At 36.4% G+C, this 20043-nt stretch overlaps 1 protein-coding gene across 3 annotated transcripts in view; it reads right to left on the minus strand.

Moving 5' to 3' along the window:
• LOC656314 (very low-density lipoprotein receptor) overlaps nt 1-20043 on the minus strand; it is a 37875-nt gene that overhangs the window by 4238 nt on the left and 13594 nt on the right. For 2 of the 3 annotated variants that reach the window (XM_015984399.2, XM_015984397.2), the window contains exons 3-5: nt 1010-1303; nt 733-959; nt 423-687 (exon numbers count right to left, since the gene is read on the minus strand). In XM_015984399.2, coding sequence (XP_015839885.1) covers nt 423-687; nt 733-959; nt 1010-1303 — 786 coding nt within the window. The remainder of the gene's footprint in view (nt 1-422; nt 688-732; nt 960-1009; nt 1304-20043) is intronic. The other variant, XM_015984398.2, reaches the window with a different exon arrangement.

The following is a 20043-nucleotide window of genomic DNA, read 5'->3' on the forward strand; positions in this document are numbered from 1 at the left end:
AAGAGAAAAATATGGTAGCTGTTTAACACCAAGTGCTCACCCTGTAGGTACATATTTTTGAAGAGAACAAAGACAGAAGTATGCGTTTAAAAAGTGGAATTATACGGAATTATTGTGTCGTTTGTTGCTCGAAAATATGAGCGATGGGCGTTTGCGAGCAATTCTGCATCGAGTGTTTCACCGTTGAATTAGGTAGGGAATTTTAAATTAATTGGATCTGAATCAACAATTAAGTTAGCTCGCGCAAAATGGCTTCTATTTGAAATAAAATTCATTCGGTGCGTCTCCGTTATTCTTATTAAGTAAATGAAGAGAGATCCTTTGAAATTCGTGGAACATCCTTGCGGTGCGTCGTTTCAAAGCCACCATTTGTGATTTTCGAGGAAAAATGTAGCATTGAAGTGCACAAACAAGTCACTTACCACAATTGAGTTCGTCGCTGCCGTCTGGACATTCCGGATGTCCCGAACAATGTAAATGTCCTGCAATACACGAGCGATCCTTACACTGGAACTGATCGGCTCTACAAGTGATGTTTTGACAATTGTCGGGAGACTCGTCGGAGCCATCGGGGCAGTCCCTTGTACCATCACACAACCAGCCTTTGTGGATGCAAGTTAAATGATCTCCGCACTCGTACTCTTCGGAGAGGCAGAAGGAACTGCTAGTCGCCATTTTCGGGCATCCCTGGAATTATAAATGAGCAAAAATTTTTTTTGAGTGCATCGTTACTTGTTCATCTTTTCCATCGACGCAGTCATACTCGCCGTCGCACCTCCACTTGCTCGTGATACAAAAGTTTTCAGCGCATTGAAACTCCGAATCGGGGGCACAAGTGACAGGCGGACAATCCTTCTCATCCGAGTTATCTCCGCAGTCGTTATCTAAATCACAAACCCATCTTTTCTGTATACATTTCCCGTTTTTACAAGTGAACTCATCCGATCTACAAGTCTCATCTGAAACAATTTCGATCGTTTCGTGTTTAGGGGATTATTAAACATCTTACTGCACGCTTTCTCGTCACTGCCGTCGGAACAGTCGGGGTTGTCATCGCACATCCATGTTAGGGGAACGCATTCACCTGACGCCGAGCGACATGTGAACTCGTCAACGCCGCACACTTTTTGTTCTGGAAGGAAAATTAAAATTTTCGAAACACACGCCGAAAGGGACTTACGACAAACATGCTCATCTTCGTCGCTGCCGTCGTTACAGTCTTGTTCGTGATCACATTGCCAATGGGCCGGTATACAGCGACCACTGCTGCATCGGAACTCATTTTTTTCACACGTTTTATTCTCTGAAAAGAAACACAAATCCAATAAACAAACGTGACGAATTGCTAACGAACACAAATTTGCTCTTTGTTAGCCACGAGGTACGCGAACCCTCGAGCTTATTCCCACACTGCTGCAGCAGGGCGTTTTTCAGTAATCTCCGAGTGCGCGGCTTCAGCCGCAACTTACAAATCTTATTTTCCAAGGATTATAAACTATTAGTATTAGGAGTCTGCTAATAATGTAATTAGTACGTAAATAAAAAAGTACAAAATTTGTAGCCATGGAAAGCTGATATCAATTTAAATGTTTATTTTAATTTATTATATTTTTTTGGAAAAATTCCACGGAAAGGGGCAACAATTAACACTGTTTTTTACATCAATATGCTACAGGGGGTGAGCTGAAGTTGATTTTTTGCATTAAACCAAAAGAATATGTTGTCCAGTTCCCTGTCTTAAAACATTCCGGAGAATGGAGTTTGAGATCCTGGAGCATCCTCTATATACTCCAAATGTGGCGATCTCTTATTTGTTTGGATCGAAGTCGATCAGGATATTTTAAAGCTTTTAGAAATTGGTTAGCCGCTTTTTAATAATTTTTAAAATAAAGATAACAAATTGCGGATAAATACCCCGTCCTCGTATTTTGTTGTTGTTTGGTGACTTGTTTACGTTTTGTGCAAATCTGCCATTGGCCAAGTCTGTTTTCGAGACATTTGGCGACACTTGATTGCTTATTATCAGCAGTCTTATTTTAGTGATTTTTTATCAAAGGAAGAAATTGTTTGCGTAATACCATTAACTCATTTTATTTTGAAAGTCGTAAAGCTGATGATTATCGGGGTGGTAGTCGCGAAACTTTTTTAATAAGATGCCTTTGAAATTGCGGTTTAATCTCCCTTTCGTCAAGTTATACGTAGAAACGATTAAAAAGTGTAATTAGTTATTTTGTTCGATGGCGAGTAATCTCCGCTGCATAATGTTTCCATTATTGTCCTGAAGACGTTTTGCAAGTTCATCGTGCCAATACCTAGCAACACGAGCGAATAAACTGGTGATAAAAATATTGAGAAAAAACTGACCCCGTCAAGTAATTAATTTAGAAATTGGCGCTCAAAATCACAACTTGTGATATTAAGGTGTGAAGGAGACTCGGGTTTAATGGAATTTGACACCGGAGGTCAACTCAATTCGAACACGGATTTGAACTGTTCGTCTCCACTTTAAATAATATTTTGATAAATTGAAATTGTTATTATTTGAAAATCAATTAAGAGTAGTGACCTTTTTATCGTCACGGTTTTCAAGGATTTGTCGAAGTTGTTTCGTGACGGCTCCCAAAATATTTTCGGATGTGTGAGATAAATTACCCACTTTATTACAGTTTTAATAATGTTGTGTGGGTACGCCGTTTGAAAGTTTAATCAGTGAATTACTGGTTGCCTTCCCGCCGCGAAATTTTATTAACAAAAAGAGAGATTACCGTGATTTGATCGTGAGTCGCATATAAAAGGTCGTAATTTCAATCCGGGTGTAAAACAAGCTTCAACAATTCATGTTATTGAAACTCTGGGTATTTGCACGTTTGTAAGACGTTAAATTAATTAATTGGGGTTGTTGAGTTTCGCCAAGTGAATTCGGGAGATACTTGTTTATAATTATATGTGATGAAAGCCTTGAATTTGTCGAAATTCGGCCAATTAAAAATTGAATAAATTCGTGTCACGTTTTGGACAAGGAGTAATATGTTCTAATAACCATGAAAAGGTTGGAGTTCAGGGAGCGCGGACACATTTCAAAGGCTTATCTGCGAAATGGTTGCAGAAGTCTGATACTGTGTCCAACTGACAGCCTTGACAGTATTATTACGGAGATAATGCTAATCTATCTGCGCCAAAAAGACACACCAACCCAAATTACTTCCACCATTGTCATAAAAGATACACCTATGCCAGGCTTCCCGACTTCCTTCCTTGCACGAGTTTTATTAAATATCAATTAGAAGTAAAAGCGATCAAGCATATCGAAAACATCATACGACTGTAATTAAGTAGTTTAGTAAACATATTCTTGCAAAAGCTGGCTTTATAATTATAGATAATGCGTCTAAATAATTACTAAAATCGACATAGCGCCACCATTAACGTCACGAGACAAAACATAATTTGCGTACACTTTCTATTTATTATTATTTTTGTCTCTTTCCTTTCAGTTTTTTCAACTTTGCTTTCAACGCTTAGTAGCGAGTTACCCAATTAAACAATAAAATTCAATAAATCAAACTTGTAAATGTTGCGCTCCCTTTGTTATCCACTAATCAATTAATCTGATGGTGTTCAAGTCAAAAATGGCGCTTCTGGCTTTAATTTTGTTGGTTTATTTGCACCTCGGGGGTGTCACCGCTGATAAATCGCATGTGGCGGCATTCATTAATTTCGCAATTTTTTGCACAAGATTTACCACCTCAAAGCCACTCAACAAAGAAAGATATAATATTGATCCAAGTTGATCAAGCCGAGCAAGACTCAAAATTTCTAATTTAATTTTCTCGCTCCTTGTATCATCTCATTTCTTTATTCATTAATTTTTGGAAGAAGTTTGGAATGATTGAACCCGAGTGGTGGAAGTTGTGTTGGCATCTTTCAAACCGGAATACAATCAGTCTCCTAAACCGCGACAATTCTGGAGTTTCCGTCGGTAAAGTGGCCGTGTTTGCAACTTGAGCGAATTATATAATTAAAGGGAGCCGAGTTAATAGCCAGTCTTAGTGCAGCTTGCTTAGGAATGATTTGAGTCGTCGACTTGTTTCGAGAACTGTTTCATTCCAACAGAACAATACCAACCACACATCGGCAAAACAACGGCTCAAAATTATTAATAAACTTAACTTTGAGCCAAGCCGAGGTGTTAAGTTAACGATATCGCCACGAATTCGTACTTATTCAAGAGGAAGCGGAATATAACATCGATTATCGCGGCAAAAGATAGAAAAGGGGAAAAAGCCATTCCAACTCCCGAATTTTGCGTAATTACGGGTTATGCAGATGCCAATTCTCACAAAAAATATTTTTTAATTACACGAGATGACAGTTCGAATAGTTGCGAGGTCCAGCTATCGAATTGTCCCCCCAGTGATAAATCTTGGAGTTGTGGGCCTTTTTGTTTGAGTCCCACGTCCGCCTGACGCGGGTGTTATTGTAGAAAAATTGTAAGTTCGTTCGTATTTTCCCAGGATGTGTTTGAAAGTTGCCGAAGTTGAAATACGCTGACTTGGAGTCGATATGAAATATTATATATTTAAAAAGTTTAGCTAAGTCGTGCCCCGTTTCCTAGAATATCAAATATTAACAATGGCGTTCGATTTACATCGCAAATTAAATTTAAAATTCATTACGTGTCGAGCGGAAATTGACCGAAATTTCGCGCAAATAGAAAATTGAATTTGTAGAAAAATCGTGAAACTTTAATTACAAATCGAGCGTTTTTTTAATATCGGCGAGGATTAGTTTTTAATATCGCAGCCATTTTGGACAAATATTGATACTTTCAGGACGTTGAGTTTGAAAACTTGGCAAAATAAACATGCTGCTCCTAGCAACGTGATAATATTGTGTTTCACCGGATCAAATTAAATTAAAATTAACTTTTAATTAAATGTCAGCAAAAATATAGCAAATTTTCATTTGGCCACAACAGATTTTCAGCAAATTACTTCTTTCATTAAAATTTATATTAGCCCGGTAACTCGGGCCATTATTTTTACTTAAGTGATATTAAACTTCTTCGACTCTTTTTTACCATTACTTTATTGCGTCCCACGGTAGCGAATTGACAGTTGGTACACCTGGGGCCACGTTTCTGCCAGACCATTAACCGAAAACACGAAACAATTTTCTCTACCATTTTATTTCATTTGAGTTCTACATAAATGTTTCGACCTTAACCTATCGGCCGGTTATCACTCCATTGTCAAGTTCGATGCTGGATGCCATAATTTCTCAGTACGGCATAAAAATGACTTATATGAGCACTAAATCAGAAGTACATTGGCGCTTTTGATGCAAATCACGCAGTCGTATTCAACAATTTGAAATCTAATCATAAAATGTTTCAATTAAATTCAATTCCCCCGTCTAATTTACTAGATAATAAAAGATGTTTACGTGTACTAATCGCGTGCAGTGAATTTAAAATACAGTCGGATTTGAAATTGTGTTTCGTCGTTTTATAGCTGACGAATGAATAGGGCTTTAGCTGTGTGAGCTTTAATTTAACTTAATTTTATAAATCACTTTGTAATTTGTGGCTGAAATGTATCGGCCTTTGATAATTCCGATTGCAATGAGGGAAGCCAACAGTAAGATCGACTAGATTGTTTCCCAATCCCATAAATCAATAGAGGAGACTTCCCCAAACACATAACATTACCCCAAATATCGAAAAAGCTGAATCAGCTTGATTGTCGGACTAACAATCATCTGATGGTGGCTCGTTAAGGATTATTCTTCAATCATAGTGAAAAATAATTAACATGGGGTGTGCAAAATTATGCTCAAGTCTGGCTGATTCGTGGATTCAATGGAGCACGTTCGCAGATAACCCCTTTTAGTCAATTCATAGCCGCCGCTCTTTACAGTTCGACAGGGAAACAAAAAGAAAAACTCACAAGGGTTGATGTTATTCCACGAAACGCAAACGCATCAACTCAAAGCGGTTTTTCCAAAAAGACACATTTAAATATTTGGAAATTTACTTTCCAACTTTCTCTAACTTTCCCTTCCATGAATTTCCAAAGTAAATCCTTCTAATTGAAATTTCATCCGTTTATGAGGGAAAAATTACGATCAAATCTGAATTAAGCGAAACTTTACGTTTCTGAAACCCGGGCTCTTCATTTGAGCGTTTTCGTCAATAACTTCGGTTAATTGCACGATTTTTGGGTGTAACCCCATATCTGCTGTATCGCATTCAAATCAAGATATCTCGTCATTATTCATGTTTGCTCATTTCCCCTGCTATTACCTTAGTTGAGACTGGGGCTCATGACATCCGAGTTTGATGGAATAATCGTAAACTTTGTCAATGGATCAGAGGTAAAAAGTCGGATCAAATAGATACTATCGAGGAAACATCAAACAGTGTTGCGATCATTCAGATAATTAGCGGCTTTGTAAATTATTAACGGGACCAATAATGGCTTATCCATTAATTGATACACTATTTAGCAGGCAGGATGTACCGCCACTGGAAAAACTTATGTTACATTACATGATTTATTATGTATTTAAAATTAGCAATTCAACAATAAATTATTGCTCCACTTTCATTTGACTTGTCGTGAATTCCTTAACAAGTGACATGAGTTAAGTAACATTAAAACTGAAGAGAAAAAATGGGTATTTAAGGGCTAGATCAGCGAAAACAGCAAATTAAAATGCTGCTCCCAACATGTACATTGAATTTTCCTTTAGGAAAATAAATGAAAAAATACGGCAAACGTGTGTTTTCCAAACGCAAATTTGCATCACGATCAATGTTTATTTTAATTTTATAAACGGCAGTTAAACACGAGCTTTCAGTGTTTTCTTAATAAATACGCGCCTTTTGTTAATAATCTGTGAAGTTTTCCACTATCCCGTGAAGAAGTTTTATATTAATAATTCCAAAGAAATAAAAGGACCTTTTGTCAAAACGACGCCGCATCTGCTGGACAAAGCAACAAACGAAACTTTGATGTCTGTTAGACACCTCCGACCCTATGCCCGCCGCCTCCGCCGCCCCCAACCTAGCCGATCCGTTTTCACTTTAGCTCGACAATGACTCCGAGTGAATCCTTTTATCGACTCATTTTCGCACTAGAAATTTTATATATAATGGACGCATCCAAACTGATATCATGGAAATAAAATATCTATTGGAAATGTAGTGCGGACAAAAAATTCGAAATCTCGTTACACGGAGAGCACCGGTGAAATTGTATGTTATGCATTGAAATAAAACGGGAGCTGGATAGAATTGATACAAGTTTATGAAAGTCCCGTCTCGACCAACACAAAATCAAAATTCAATAAATCAGGGAAATCGCAGACGATCTTCTGGCGCCAAGCGAAAATTTTCCGACATTAATTACGGCAATCAACGAAAATACTGATAAAAGTTTACTATGAGGTGAAGCGATACGTGACACCCTGTATCTCAATGAAATTAATTTTGGAGCAAAAAACAAAATTTAATTGATTTTATCACCACTTAACGACCGATTTGCGACACACAAGTCAAAAATAGGCTCAGTTATCCTAATGTGTTGCAAAAATATTTTCGAAAATTTTAAAAACTGACCTTCCACCAGGGCCGTGACGGCGTAGACGTTGAGGAGGGCCACGATGGCAATTTTGAGGATTAAATCCATTGTCACAATAATTGATGTGCACACCACGAGAGTTGTCAGGAATTTGAGTGTGGATGTGGAGTACTCCGGTTCTTGATGTTCTGTATGCTCCCTATTACTATCAAACCGATAACATATTGACTCGCTTAGCGCACATCAAGTGCAGAAACATAAGCTGAATGGACAGTATAAGTGGTGCATTGCATTTCACAGCCTCCGGCTCTTTTTCGTACTGTATCTGATGTAATTCTCCAACATATTGACTTGACAATTTGTACACAAATCCACGTGGTCCGCGTAATTTATGGCCTACGACACACCCCTCGGACTTCTATTGACGCAACTATTAGACTGATGCGTAGATTGATACGTCCTTATAGACACGCGTTCGGGGTCTTCAAAATTACGAAAAGGTCACAACCGATAACGGTTTTGCAGCGCAAATCTGCGAAAAATCTAAGGCCGTGCTGCGGAAGCCCATTTTTGTGTTGTTAATATAGTGAGAACAATAGACTTCATTAGCTTTTGTGCCAATTTCGTGTATCAAGCTCGAGACGTGGAACTTTGAAAATTCTCACCTTATTGATCGTGTGTTTTCTAGTTGTCAACCTACATCAAAATTTGCGCTCAAGATCCATACAAAGATTAAAACTTCCCCTGCGTGTAATTTACTCACACCTAAATAAGCATTTAAGAGGGTTAACTGAGTTTTTGTAATGAAGTTTCAACAATGTAATGTGTCGTACTCGGAGATTACGACAAAAAGTATATTAATGGTTCTATAGGCTTATAGTTAGACGCGCCGACAATGCGTCCTTTGATCCGTCCAAGACGAGACATCGTTTATCGATTGATACAAAATTTTGGCACAAAGTCAGAGCGATTTGTTACCCAATAACATTTCCAGACTTTTAAAATTTAAATACCCGTGTTGACTTATCATGCCACTGATAATATTTATCGACAAGAATGGGGGCACTGACATCTCGTGCAAATATCCCAATGTTTATGTTCACCGAAATAAATAATCATTTGCGAGTTTGCTCCTCTTTCGGCTTTTTTCACGCAATTATTCGCCGTTCTAATTTTCGTTCCTACCCTCGTTACGGAATATTATTTCTTGCTCAAGTAACTGCATAAACGACTCGGTTTGTTAGTCTATTTGTGCGAAAAAATCGAAAAAGTAATTCAGCCTCGGTTTGACCAAACGGTTAAAACTTTTCCGAGTCGAATTTAGGAAGGAATGTCGCTATCCTTTGCGGTCTGTCCCTTTCCGAACGCGGAAGTCGGTGCCCAACAAGGAAAAGAAAAAACCAGCCGCTGAATTAAAACTTTTATTTGAGAAATTTGCAACTCGTTAAACCATATTGGCCGATCGCTGTAAAAATGCGAAAATTGCATCATCTAGAGTTCATCGAATTCAGTTTCAAGGCGAGGCACGGTGCAGACGGCGAATTATGTCTTTTTACCTTTTAACTGGAAGCTGATGCAACCGAAAGACTATGAATATCAGATAAAGGCTGTGGAAAATTATCGAAAAATTACAGTGCAAGGATTGTAATCAAAGATAATTGCCTCCAATAGTTTCCTGAAACGTTTCAAACTTAATTATCTCAAAAAGCACAATATATTTAAATGGGAGAGCGAGTTTATTTTCGTTTCGTTCCAGGTGCCTCCACTAAATTCAAACGACTATTCGACTTTGGTCGTACTATTTAATTAAAACGTGGGTGGAGCGAAATCATGACAAATGCCCTTTCCAACCCTTAACACCCAGTTGCTAGTCGCTGTGTAAATAATTTTAACATTTAATTATAGACAAATATTGAATAATTCCTATTTCAAACACGAATTTCATACATTGATAAAACCCAACTCGATTTATTATTTCTATTTTTAGCAATAATCCTACAAATTCTAAAATCTTGAAAATATAGCGTTCATTAATTAAAATTAATTTAGACGAATTTTCAGCACGTAAAGGGTGCCGATATTGGCACAAAAATTTCGTGCTCGAGGTATCCTAAAAATGAAATTAATTATCTCGCTTTATAAAATATTTCTTGATTTGAACTGCAAACTCAAGTAGACGTATGTGGTGTCGAATTTTTAATTAAAACGGCGCTTCCCTCGTGATGTAAACATCAATACAATTAAGTAAAATTGCCTCCCTTATTTTAAGTGTAATTTAAATTGTAAATCGTCACCCCGAAACTCAATTGCTAGTTAATTTGGTGAAGCCCTAATTTGATGGCAATTACTTTTTATTCTTGACATTGTTTTCCTTGTCAACTCATTAGTATTTGAAGTCTTTGAAATGTTTTTGGGGAAGTTTTCCCTTTGTTTTTCTAGAGGGGTAATTTTTAAACACCTGACTTACACTAATTTGTGAAATAAGCGACCCTATTTCTGTAGTTGTAACTGAGAGAAAATCGATTTTAGCGACATCACAATGAATTAGGGTTAAAAGAACAAATGAACGTTAATGACGCTTCAAAAATTGATTGCCGATATTTTTCACCCGTTGTTAATCTAAAAAAGTACACGGAAAACTCCATTTACATGCTAATCCCACCAAATTAAATACGCAAAATCACAGGAACAAAAATTTACTTTTGGAAGAAAATAAAACTTCGGATATAGGTCCGAATATGAAAGCGTCATTTTTCTACTTTTTTCCCTCCAGTATCGCTTTAAGGCAGGACACCGAGTATTTAAACAACCAGATGGCGTGACGATACACCGCTTCAAGGGTTTACAACTTTTATTTACGACTGTCATAGAAATTGTTACAATTTAACCACACTTTGGCGTCGTGAAAAGAATGTGAAAAATTTGTCAGGTGTTTGGCAAAAGCTGGCCATACGTCATGTTTACCAAAGCTAACTCCAATTACACTTTTTGAAAGACACGATATAAATCTCTATTGTGTTCCTGTCATTTTTCACAAATAATTTATGTATTTAAGGCAAAACATTTTCCTCACGTGACAAGGAATTATTGTGCCCAACATTTATGTCGGGCTGTAAAACCAATAAATCCCAATGAATTTTTGCACAAACCAAATCAAGTCACAAAATGCGTTTAATACTTTCAAGGCGAGGAAAAAATATTTATTTGGGTGTGTCTACGTGGCTAATCGTTTTAGCTCCGTCATCAATTATTGCGGAAGCTCCTAAAGCTGTCAATTGCAAGATGCATGTGAATATCGGGCTATGCATTCGAACCCTTGCTGATCAAACTATTACTGAACTGTAACCGCGACCGTATATAAGGACAAGTGAAATGGGCCGCTCTAAGACCACAATTTAATTAAAACACGACAATTAATTATAATCGTTTCGGCACAAAATCTATACTAATTTGAAATGCTGCCTTTTACACGATTGGCTGCGAAAATTATAGTCCAGTTCCTATTAGTAGGCACGCCACAAGGATAATCACTGATTAGGCTGCATGAGAAGCTGTGTTGGCATTATTTAGTTGTTCAATTAATTCATTATATCCATGCTACAATTACATTTAGCACGTGAAACAGTGTCAGAACTTGTAACATCCAAACGTATGCAGCATTGTTTGTAACACGTCTTTGATACTTCCAAATGTCTAAGTTCTAGTTTACTGGAGATAAGCCACCCACGGGGAAATAGAACTTGCTCCATTGTGTTGCAAAAAATGACTAAAGTAAGTTAAAACGGTAACTAGCTTCATTTAGCGGAAATTGTTTAATAAAGTAGCCTTTCGATGTCCATTTTGTTAATTTTAGCGTCGCGTGGTTGCAGATAAGTGTCGTTTAGTTGCAAATTCAAGGTGAGGATGGAGAATTACAAAGCGCGAAATCCTCTTTCCTGACGTTTCATTAAGTTTCACGTAATAATTATGAGACTTAACGTTGCGTGGTGGTGTCAAAAATTGATTATAATAGAATTTAAATAGCGAGGTTCTAAGCGAAATCAGCAAGTTCGTCTCGTCGCATAAAACGTAGCGAAACTTCGCTGTTATTGGATGTAAATAAAACAGTGCCTTTCAAATCTTTACATTTTTCATAGAAGAGAAAATCGCATTAAATATTCAATTCGCATAGAAGCAGACATCTGTAATATCTTATCCCGAGCAATCTTTTCTTTATTAAAATCTTTTCAATCTTTTCATTTGCTTTATTTCATCCCTTGACTTTATTAACGTCAATTTTAAACCAGCACTGACCAGCTAATGTAAAATTCCCTGTCTCGAAAAAATGTAATAAAAACTTTGCTCACATTGTCCTGCAAGAATCGTGAGTTCGTGCTTTAAGTTATTATGAGTTTTCTTTGGTAAGTTTTTAACTCCGTCTTAACCCTTTGTGGAAAACATCGTGCGCATATGCTTTGATGGGAGTACTAGGAGAGCAAGGATTTTTAATAAGTATGCCTCTGAGGTAGGTCCGTAAAATTTACAGTGCACTAACATGAACTGTCAAATTAACTTCTCCAAAGAGATTGTAAGACGGGCCGTTTAGTCTTCATATTACATTACCACATCTAATGGTTTATACGTTTTATAAACCTCTAGAATACTTGAAGAGACGCTTCTATTGCCAATTATAACGAGACAATTTAATTTCATGTTGAAGTTTAGTACGGGCTCAGTATTACCTAATAAGGTAGACTTTAGAGAACCTCACTTAGTATTCAACTTGTTCGGTATAATATTGTCGAAGTATTATTTAAAGGCTAAATGCTCGTTAATTAAAACGCAAAACGGTTGGTTATCTTTACCACGAACTTACTAAACTGCTTTCAATATATTGATTTATACGGTCCCAAAAATGAAAGTGTTTCCTTTGAAATTTAGTGTGATTGTAATTTCAGTTCAATAACTCGAATAAAAATGATTTGCAGCTGAATTGAATATTGTATTAAATGTAAAATCAGAGTTGGAACAGTTTCGTAATTAAGGTAAATATTACATGAATCTCCCGGATTTTTTGCTTCTGAAAAATGGGATGGAAATTAGCTGAACGTGTTTATCAATAATTTATGCTGCGCTAGTGTTTACCGAGGGTCTACAGAACAAGGCATGCTTCTTATCAAATTATTATCTTCTTGAGAGATTTCCTGTCATGCCGCATTTCCAGCTCTGAAATCCCTACTTGTATGGATATCGTGCCGAATAATTATAATCCCCAAAAAGAGCATCGCACTTTGATGATTTGCGGATTCTGCATTATGTATAAGTGTCAGTCGTCAATCAACATTAAAGACGTGGGGTTTCACGGTTAAATCATGGCAATAAAAATTCTCAAAGTCAAAGCTTTTTGAACTCCTCGCTGCCTGATAAATAATTTATTACATGTATATTCTCAAAGATTCAATTTATTGGAGGTGTATCCCGCAAATAGGGCATTTTGTAAGCCCTGCTAGTGAATATGTGGAGAAAATTGCGTGATTACATATGCAGCCAATGTTACATTTCCATCAGGCGTCTTGTGTACTTGTTGCTGGTTTATATTTCATGATGAGCGAAAACGGTTGTTTATTTAGCAGGAGTTCGCGCAAAACGGGCTGGGATTTTCGAAAATTGTCACGATTGCGAAACGACAGGTCACACAAGTTAACGCGCGAATTCCGACGATTTACGGGCCCCACACCAATCGATCTCCGCAAAAATCCGAACTTGGAATCATGTGTCACACTTGCCAAGTTTGATAATTTTTTTCTTCGCAACTTTTGCCGGTTTTGTCATCCTGTCAAAAGTTTTCATGATAGCGGCTCACCTAATTCGTTTCCGGAAATAAAGTCGACGGATATTCCACTTCAAAATTTTTTAATTCAATTTGCTAAACAAGTCTTTACAACATTCAGTAAGCTTGGTTGCATAGCTACCAAATAAAATGGAATCCTCTAACAAGCGATCGCTCAAATCAGACTTCTTCGAAATAACAACTTATTTTTACGCAGTATTCGAAAACAATTTTTTGGAGGCAAACATTTACCCGTAAATAATTCACGAACGAAACATTTTTTCTTTCCACCGTTCATCAGCTTGGAACGTGATCTAGGAAACATTCTAACTTCGCTAAAAGCTGATTGATTTTCACCAAATCTGGCGTGAGTAAGTTAGGGATATAATAGCATCCAGTCCTTGGAAAATCAAATGGATTTCGCTGCTACTCCGTTTTTATTTCCCAAATTAAACACCAACCTTATCTTTCTAATGTACAACCTTCTTTTTAATTAACATTGTTCCGTTTCAGAAAAAAGCAACAAATCACCCACCACTTTCCCAAAATCCATTATCAATTAAATTATATCACAACATGGCTAATATGGCTAATTATGATTTATTGAAATTTGTTACAGCAGTGTTCACAATACGTAGAACAAATCGTTATGCTTTGTTGTATAGAACTAGAGATAAAACATTTCAGTCGATACGAATAAAAATAAAACAAACATACACAAGCAAAATCGGGTTTATTGTTGTCTCAAAGTATTAATTTTAATCTTAAAAATAAAACTCAACGTACGTTACTCCAATTATTTATATTTTTAGAGATGTATAGATAATTCTGAAGCAAATAAATATTTGGCGTATGACCAACCACGTTTTTCGTGTCCAAAATTAATTATTTGCATCATTACTTGCTATAATTGAATTTTAGAAAGTCAACATTCGCCCCCTCAATTCAAAAATTTGGAAACACCACCAAAACACAACAATTTCTGAAACCGGTAACGATTTGCGAGAACAACGAGCGCGGATCGGAACGTTTAAAAATTTATTTGTTTCTTATTGCTTTGGCTGTTATTGCAATATAATACAAACTTTTATTTCAAAGTTTCCTTCAATGTAACTAACAATACATGCAGCATCTGAATTTATTATGAAGCAACTTTTGCAGCAATAAAAATGTTTTCTGTGCCATAGTTTGAGTTCTATGAAATATTACATTATTTTTCATAATAAAGTTTTATTGAGTTGTTCAGCTGCGGTATGTAACAATGTCTAAAACTGGACAGTAGTTTTCTGATTGGAAATAAATAACACTTGTTCTTTTTATAGTGGACATTTCTATTATTAGAAAAACATTATTGCTTTCACCTTTAGAAGTCATTTGCTGCGATAATGCAGAATTCTAAATGATTTTATTCTGGAACAAACAGGGTCAATGCAAAAATGTTTGACCTTTGTTGTCTTAGGCAATGAATGAGTAGGTAAATCTTAAATTAGCAAAGTCACTCGTCGCAAGAATGTATTACCAATATTTGAATAAATCGAGTCAAAATGTTTGCTTGTTGAAGTTATTAAGTAACCATTAACCTTTACTACGAGATTCAAATATACAACAGTCCCTATTTGAATATTTCATTGTTGTAAGAGTCGTGTCGCTCGTTCCCACCTGCAAGAAATGGATTAGGAGAGCGAAGTTGAAAAACTCCCAACCTTCAAGTGGAGTAAATGCAATTTTAATAGCAGCGAGTGAGAGGTAAATTAACAAAAAATACAACCCTCTGGAGAGCGTTGACGTCAGGTTTGATTCCCGCTTTTTTGACGAGATGAAACTTCTTTTCGCAATGGCATACTTTAAAATCAAACAGCTCGAAGGAGTCGAAGGTTTATTGTTAGTGCATGCAAAGCGCGGTTTGTGCAGATCGATCGATCTGGGATGTGATGTTGTCAAGTTTCGTTTGAAAAAAATTCAACTTTAATGGCCCGCAGCGGAGGAGTTTATTATCAGTTGGGGAAGTTCTGCATTAGCGACGTACAATTGTACGTGTAAATTGTTTATGGTGCGGATTAAGTCATTGAGTGAAAGAAATGGCGTCTGGAATCGCATCGGACTTGTTTGAAAGCGTTATTCTTCGTTATCTTTACACTCCTCTGAAACTTACAAAAATAATTCCCCATTCCCGCGTTTATTTGGATTTACACGCAGCCGGATGTGTCTACGAGGTTTCAACTTTTTATCCAATTATGCGGCCAAAGAGGGCATTATTGCTCCTTTCAGTGCTTCCGCCGGTCCATTTGGCCACAATTACTGAGACCACGCGTCGTATTTGCATAATCAAACTATCCAGAAACATTTCAGGACATCATGACCCCACCATAAGCGCAAACAGATCATTTCACCCGATACAAGAACGGCGACTTTAATCACTAATAAACAACCCTGCGGCTTCGGAAAGTGCAATTCCGCTCGGATGCTAATCAATTTGAATGAAAATGGCGCGAGTTCTGCCATATATAATTAATGAAAATTTGTGTTAATTGTATTATTCTCGGCAGAATAAATTAGGCATCAATAATTCACTGTTAAGAGTGCGTGTTCCAATTTAAATCGAGCGAACTTATTAACTATGGCAGCTGCGTCGAAAAGGTCAAGTAACAAAACATTTTCAATAATTCATCGGCCCTAAAAAGGGCTAAGCTAATTATTAATATTTATGCGATCAACTCGATTACAAGCGAAATTTACAAAGCAAAATCAGAAGTAAGAAAGATTACGATCTCGGCATTCTGAAAGGCAATTTTCGCTTCGAGCTTCAAGCGTAAGAGTTTTAATTGACTATTTCCCACCATGCTAATTTCTTAATGGAATTAACGAAATCAAATTGTAACCCATCGATAACTAACAAACTCCGAACTAACTCAACAAAACTAAAACAAAAGTGGAGCATCTCCCTAATATCCAAAGCCACTATTCGGTAATTACAAATGCGAAAGTTCAAAATTCTAGTTAAAAATTCCAACGGATTTGAGCTAGAATGAAGAAACCTTTTCGTCTCGAGAGACTTATAAAAGTCGGACTGTTTTTCTCCGGATGTCGATAAACCAAAAGAAAAAACCGAATTTTCAAATTTAATTCATCAGTAAAATTACAGATTAGACGAATCGCTGAACATAAATTACGAAACAAGAAAACCGCAGGATTAAAAAAAATCCCAGCTCTATTTCGGTATTTCCGAGTTAATACCGCGCCAGGAGTGGGTGAAAGAAGTGTCGAAATCCCGATATTTGATTAATCCTTGGCGCGAGTATACTTTTGAATGGGAATTATCCCTCCTGATGGAGCAATATTGAGTTATTGCAACCCTCATACGGCAATATTTTTCAATTACAGACGACACTATTTGAATAGGTTTCTCCTGGCTAAATCTGGTGTATTCGTCAACAAAATTTCACTTCCGGTTACAGGCCCGATTGAATTTCAACGAGGTGATAAATCCTGCGCCTATTCTATTTTTTGATAGAATCCACTGATTTTAAATTAGCTTAGCGTTGTAATTTCTATCAAGATGAGCACCGGCTTTCGGTGAATTGTTTGGTTTGTGTCAAGACAAAATAAACGAATTTTGTTTTGTTTTTCTTTGTAAGCCATTGTTCGAATAAAAGACAAACATCGTAAATCCTTATTTATTGGTATAGTGAAGTCTTGAGGTTTTTTTTGAGAGAGAGATTCACTTTGAAATTCCCTTGCACGGAAAGAGTCAAAAGCATAAAAATTTTAAGATACCTACCGTGCGCTATTCTCCTTTGAAAAATACGCTAAAACCGGCTTGTTCTCGACTTCTCCCTAAGCAACGTTTTAATTAAAATACGGTTTTTGATAATATTCCAAGCTACAGGTGCAAATGTAGTAAAATGAAAAAGATCGTATCAGAGTTTTCCGTAACTCACTCCTACACGTTACACAAACAAAATTAAGACAAAAACAGAACTCTGTTATCTATTTTCAGCATCGTGTTGCCGCGTACATATCATATTTTATTGAAATTTACACCTTGTTGATATTTTGGGTTCGACTAGAATTAGGTCAATATTTGTAAAATGTCTTTTTTCATGTTGGAGGCAAATATTTTATTTTGAAGAAAAGAAGCACTTCTCACGAACGCAATATCCCTGAATGAGTTCAATTGTGCTGTAGTCCATCAAAAGGGTAACATTTAAGTGAGTTTCTGTGTTTGGGGAATGATTAAAAATTTGGACGAGTGAAAAAACGAAACGCGCTCTAAAGAGTCCGATTAATTGTTTTGTTTGTCATCAGCTATTGCGAATCCCTGATTTAGAAAGTAATTGATGCGTGTCAACCGCAATAATAGTGGTAATATTTACACGAAGTAACACTGATGGACTATTAGGAGAATTTAACCTGAGCTTTGACCTGTGGCAATTAGAGCTTAATACTAAACCGATGTTGAACGTGTCGAGGTGAAAATCCATAGTCGATGTTAACGTATCACTTTTGAATCCGACTCGATTTCGCTGTCAAAATCAATAAAACGAAATTGTGGAGACTAATAGCTTGATTGATTTCTCGAATGTGCAACTGTTTAAGGCGCTGTTAGTGTTTTAAAACTCGATGTAAACTCCTTCAATCTGTTTTAGATTACTTTTCAGTGCGTCTTCAATTTTGTTACCGAGTGAGGATGGCTTTGGATGATCCAGGATCTCAACAAAATGATCCAGAAATCCCAGGCCTCTTACATTTTAGACACTATTACAGAGCTATTACTTTCAGTTGAGTTGTTTACAAAATTTTCTCTATTATATAAATTGTCCTCGTTTTATTTTTTATTACGTCGTAATCCTCTTTTACACCCAAGCATAATCAAGTTCATACGTAATGCACACCAGCAATAATTCACAAACTTTGTCGGCCATCCCAGAATAGAACAAACCACAGCCGTGTATGTATCTTTAATACTAATAGCTTAGCAGGTATTACAACGCGTTTTATCTCCGCAGTTCAAAAATTTTGGCGTCCCAGCACCAAATAATTTCCTGATGATTCGAGTTTGTTTTTATTTCGTTCCGTTGATTTTAACCCTTCGTCTGTTTCCGGTGTCTTCCGTTTTATATCTTTATTTTTGTCGTAAATCCAACCCTTCTGAAGTTGTAAGCTTGAAATTGTCGGCATTCGGGTCGAAGCCGGATCTTTCCGGGTGTTTCGTGCATAGAACTCAGCGGTATGGCGGTGGTTAATGCTACAAAACTCTACGTTCGATTTTTTCACAAAATGCCGCCAGATATCCACGGAACTATGCTATGCGCTTTGCAAAAAAGTTAACTCAAAGTTGAAATTTACGGTAAAATAATGCCAACATTACGTTTCGTATTTTCCACACCATAGGCTAAGTACTCTAAGATCGTAGAGCCGGCATAAGCCATATTTTTAGGTCATTGGTTAATCTTTGTGGTCTATGGTTATAAATGGGACAACCCTTAACGTTTACAATAAACCGGAAGGATTTATGCGCTGTTTCCCGGCATATTCCAGAACACTAACGATCTTAATTATGCTATTGAATAGTAATTACAATTTTCTTTTCGTTTCAACAGTTTAGGCTTAAAACACGTTCGAACTGCTCCTCAAAACTAAACCGTGAATAGCACTGAAACTTTACACTAAAAGTGTATTAGCATAATTAGTTTGAAGAAACAAAATTATATGTTCTACGAAATATGCAAACATAAAACTACGAAACTTGGAAATCGTGTTTTCAAACAATTGTACACAATGCCATTATGCAACTTCAACTTTCAATTAGAATATCTAAATATTTTCGTACGAAACTTACAACTTATTAAAGAAATTTTAAGCACTTAGTGAGCAGTTCGCAAAATAAAACTGCACCTTTTAAATGAGTACAATTATTTCGTCTAGATTTTTAAAACAATTTAAAACTGCAATATTCGTCACAAAAGAAAAACTTGTTATTTAAAATAATAAACACATCTGTTGGAAAGTTAAATGTCAATTTACAATGATTCGGAGACCTCCAGAGCCCCATATGGTCTCTGGTGTTGTTATTAAGTAATCAATTGTTTTAAAATGAGCCTTGAAACTTTTTTCATTAAAACCTTGGATATCAGAAACATCGTGACAATTAATAAAATTTTCAGCAGGACGGTGCTCCGGGTGGTATAATACGCCTGCTTAAGATTTATTAAACGAGCTTATACAAGAAAATAAGAACTCTGAAAAAGCTAATAAGATATTTCAGAGATGTTGCGAATCAAATGAACATTTATAAAATACGGAATCGTTTATCGTTCAAAAGCGTCTACCATTCTTTTCCCTTTTCCATATAATTTTTGAATAGATCAATAAATAATGTATCTTTTGAGGATTTATTTTGTAAGATTCTGTGCTCGTCCTGCATTCAGGTATGAAAGCTGTGCACGTTAGAAACTGAAGAAATTTCTCTTCTTGTGATTACATTCTAATTATAAATTTTCTGACGGAATATTAAAAAGGTACGATCTCAAACGAGACAACACTCTTGTCATTTCCTATTTAATCTTCTTCAAAGATTCGCTGTTCTAAAATTTCGCTTTGAACGGAAGCAAATACTGTTAGTAAAAATTTTACGGAAATATGATATCGAAA

This window comes from Tribolium castaneum, chromosome 10, assembly GCF_031307605.1.
Source record: "Tribolium castaneum strain GA2 chromosome 10, icTriCast1.1, whole genome shotgun sequence".
Lineage (NCBI taxonomy): Eukaryota > Metazoa > Arthropoda > Insecta > Coleoptera > Tenebrionidae > Tribolium > Tribolium castaneum.